Genomic DNA, 1,516 nt, shown 5'->3' with positions numbered 1-1,516 from the left:
TCACAGGCGCTTCCCCAGGAGGGAGCAGGCAGGGCGAGGCCCAGCAGCCCACGGTGCACGGGGCCAGGCTGCCCCGGGGACAGGCGCCCTCCACGGCCAGGCCACGAGGGGGAGGGAGCCCGAGGCTGCCCTGGGGTTGGCCACTTTGCCGCAGAAGAGGATGCCCTGGGTGTCCTCGGAGAGGATGGCGAACAGGAAGGGCCTGTTGAACTTCACGGAGGCCCGTGGGATTCTCTCGGACTTACGCATCTTTCTGACTCCCGTGGCGGCGGCGGCTTCAGTGCCCGTCTCGGCCACGTCCATCAGGCTCTTGTGCACCATCTGAGAGGACCGGGGCCGCCCCCGAGACGGTGAGCAGGAGGCCGCAGCCCGCCCGCCCGTGCGGCTCTCGGGGGCTGGCATTTTCCCACCGCTGACTGTCATGCTGCCGCCAACCGGCTCAGCTGGTCCGCTCCTCCCGGGACCCTGGTGTGTGGAGCCCTGATGCGCACATGTGCACGCGAGGCTCGGGGCTGGGAGGGGCCAGCCGGGTGCAGGGCAGGGGCGCCCTGAGTGGGTCCCCAGCCTGAGCCCAGAGACGGTGCAGCCCCCACGCCCCCTCTTGTGGGGGGACACGCAGGAGGGCGTTTTCCCACAGGCAGCTGGTGCAGAGTTCGGACCCACAGACAGCGGGCCCTGCGTCAGATCCCTCCTGCCCCAGCCCCATGGCCTTGGGCTTCGGCGATGTCGCAGGGGATGTGGCTTCACACCCCTGGACCCTGCAGCTGCCCCACCCCCACCCCTGCACGTGGCCTTTTATTGCCACAGCCTTTGGGAGGTGAGGTGCAGGTGAGGGTGGAGGGCTTCCCAGCGGCTCCCCGTTCTCTGACTACTCTGTTTCTAGGCACGCAGTGCAGGGTCCCCAGGATCTCCCATCTCTTAGCATGTCGCAGGGGATGTGGCTTCACACCCCTGGACCCTGCAGCTGCCCCACCCCCACCCCTGCACGTGGCCTCTTATTGCCACAGCCTTTGGGAGGTGGGGTGCAGGTGAGGGTGGAGGGCTTCCCAGCAGCTCCCCGTTCTCTGACTACTCTGCTTCTAGGCACGCAGTGCAGGGTCCCCGGGATCTCCCATCTCTTAGCGCCCCTTCATCACAATCGCCCCGAGCAGTGGGGCAGGGGCACTGGGCAAGACCTCTCCACCCATTTACCGGTGAAAAAGCTGAGGGGACAGGCCTCGAGCCATGGGCTCTGCACGCAGTAAGGGGAGGAGCGTGGGGGAGTCCTCTGCCGATTGCACCCCAGGGTCTCCCCTACGCCCGGCTCTGTCCCATGACACTGCAGGGAGGGGCCCACCCGTGCCTCAGCACCCAGCTCCTGGGGGCGGCTGGTCATGAGGAGGGCAGCTCTGTGTGGTGATGAGAGACTCCCTGGCCTCTGCCCAGCCTGGCTGTTCCCAGCTCCACGCGGAGGCTGATGTCCACGCTGTCGACTCACCTGAGAGACCACCAGGTTCCTGTCGCCTGTGATCCCCGA

At 67.4% G+C, this 1,516-nt stretch overlaps 1 protein-coding gene across 1 annotated transcript in view; it reads right to left on the bottom strand.

The window, feature by feature from the left end:
- The window catches only part of LOC102771264 (alpha-1-antichymotrypsin), a gene marked incomplete at its 5' end in the record, with an annotated part of 5,230 nt that continues 3,714 nt past the window's right edge, over positions 1 to 1,516 (bottom strand). The window contains 2 exon segments of the mRNA XM_015566697.1: positions 1 to 321; positions 1,478 to 1,513. Coding sequence (XP_015422183.1) covers positions 1 to 321; positions 1,478 to 1,513 — 357 coding nt within the window.

Source organism: Myotis davidii, unplaced genomic scaffold, assembly GCF_000327345.1.
Source record: "Myotis davidii unplaced genomic scaffold, ASM32734v1 scaffold443, whole genome shotgun sequence".
NCBI classification, from domain to species: domain Eukaryota; kingdom Metazoa; phylum Chordata; class Mammalia; order Chiroptera; family Vespertilionidae; genus Myotis; species Myotis davidii.
The sequence above is the reverse complement of the archived record's forward strand: the minus strand, read 5'-3'. Positions and strand labels throughout refer to the sequence as shown.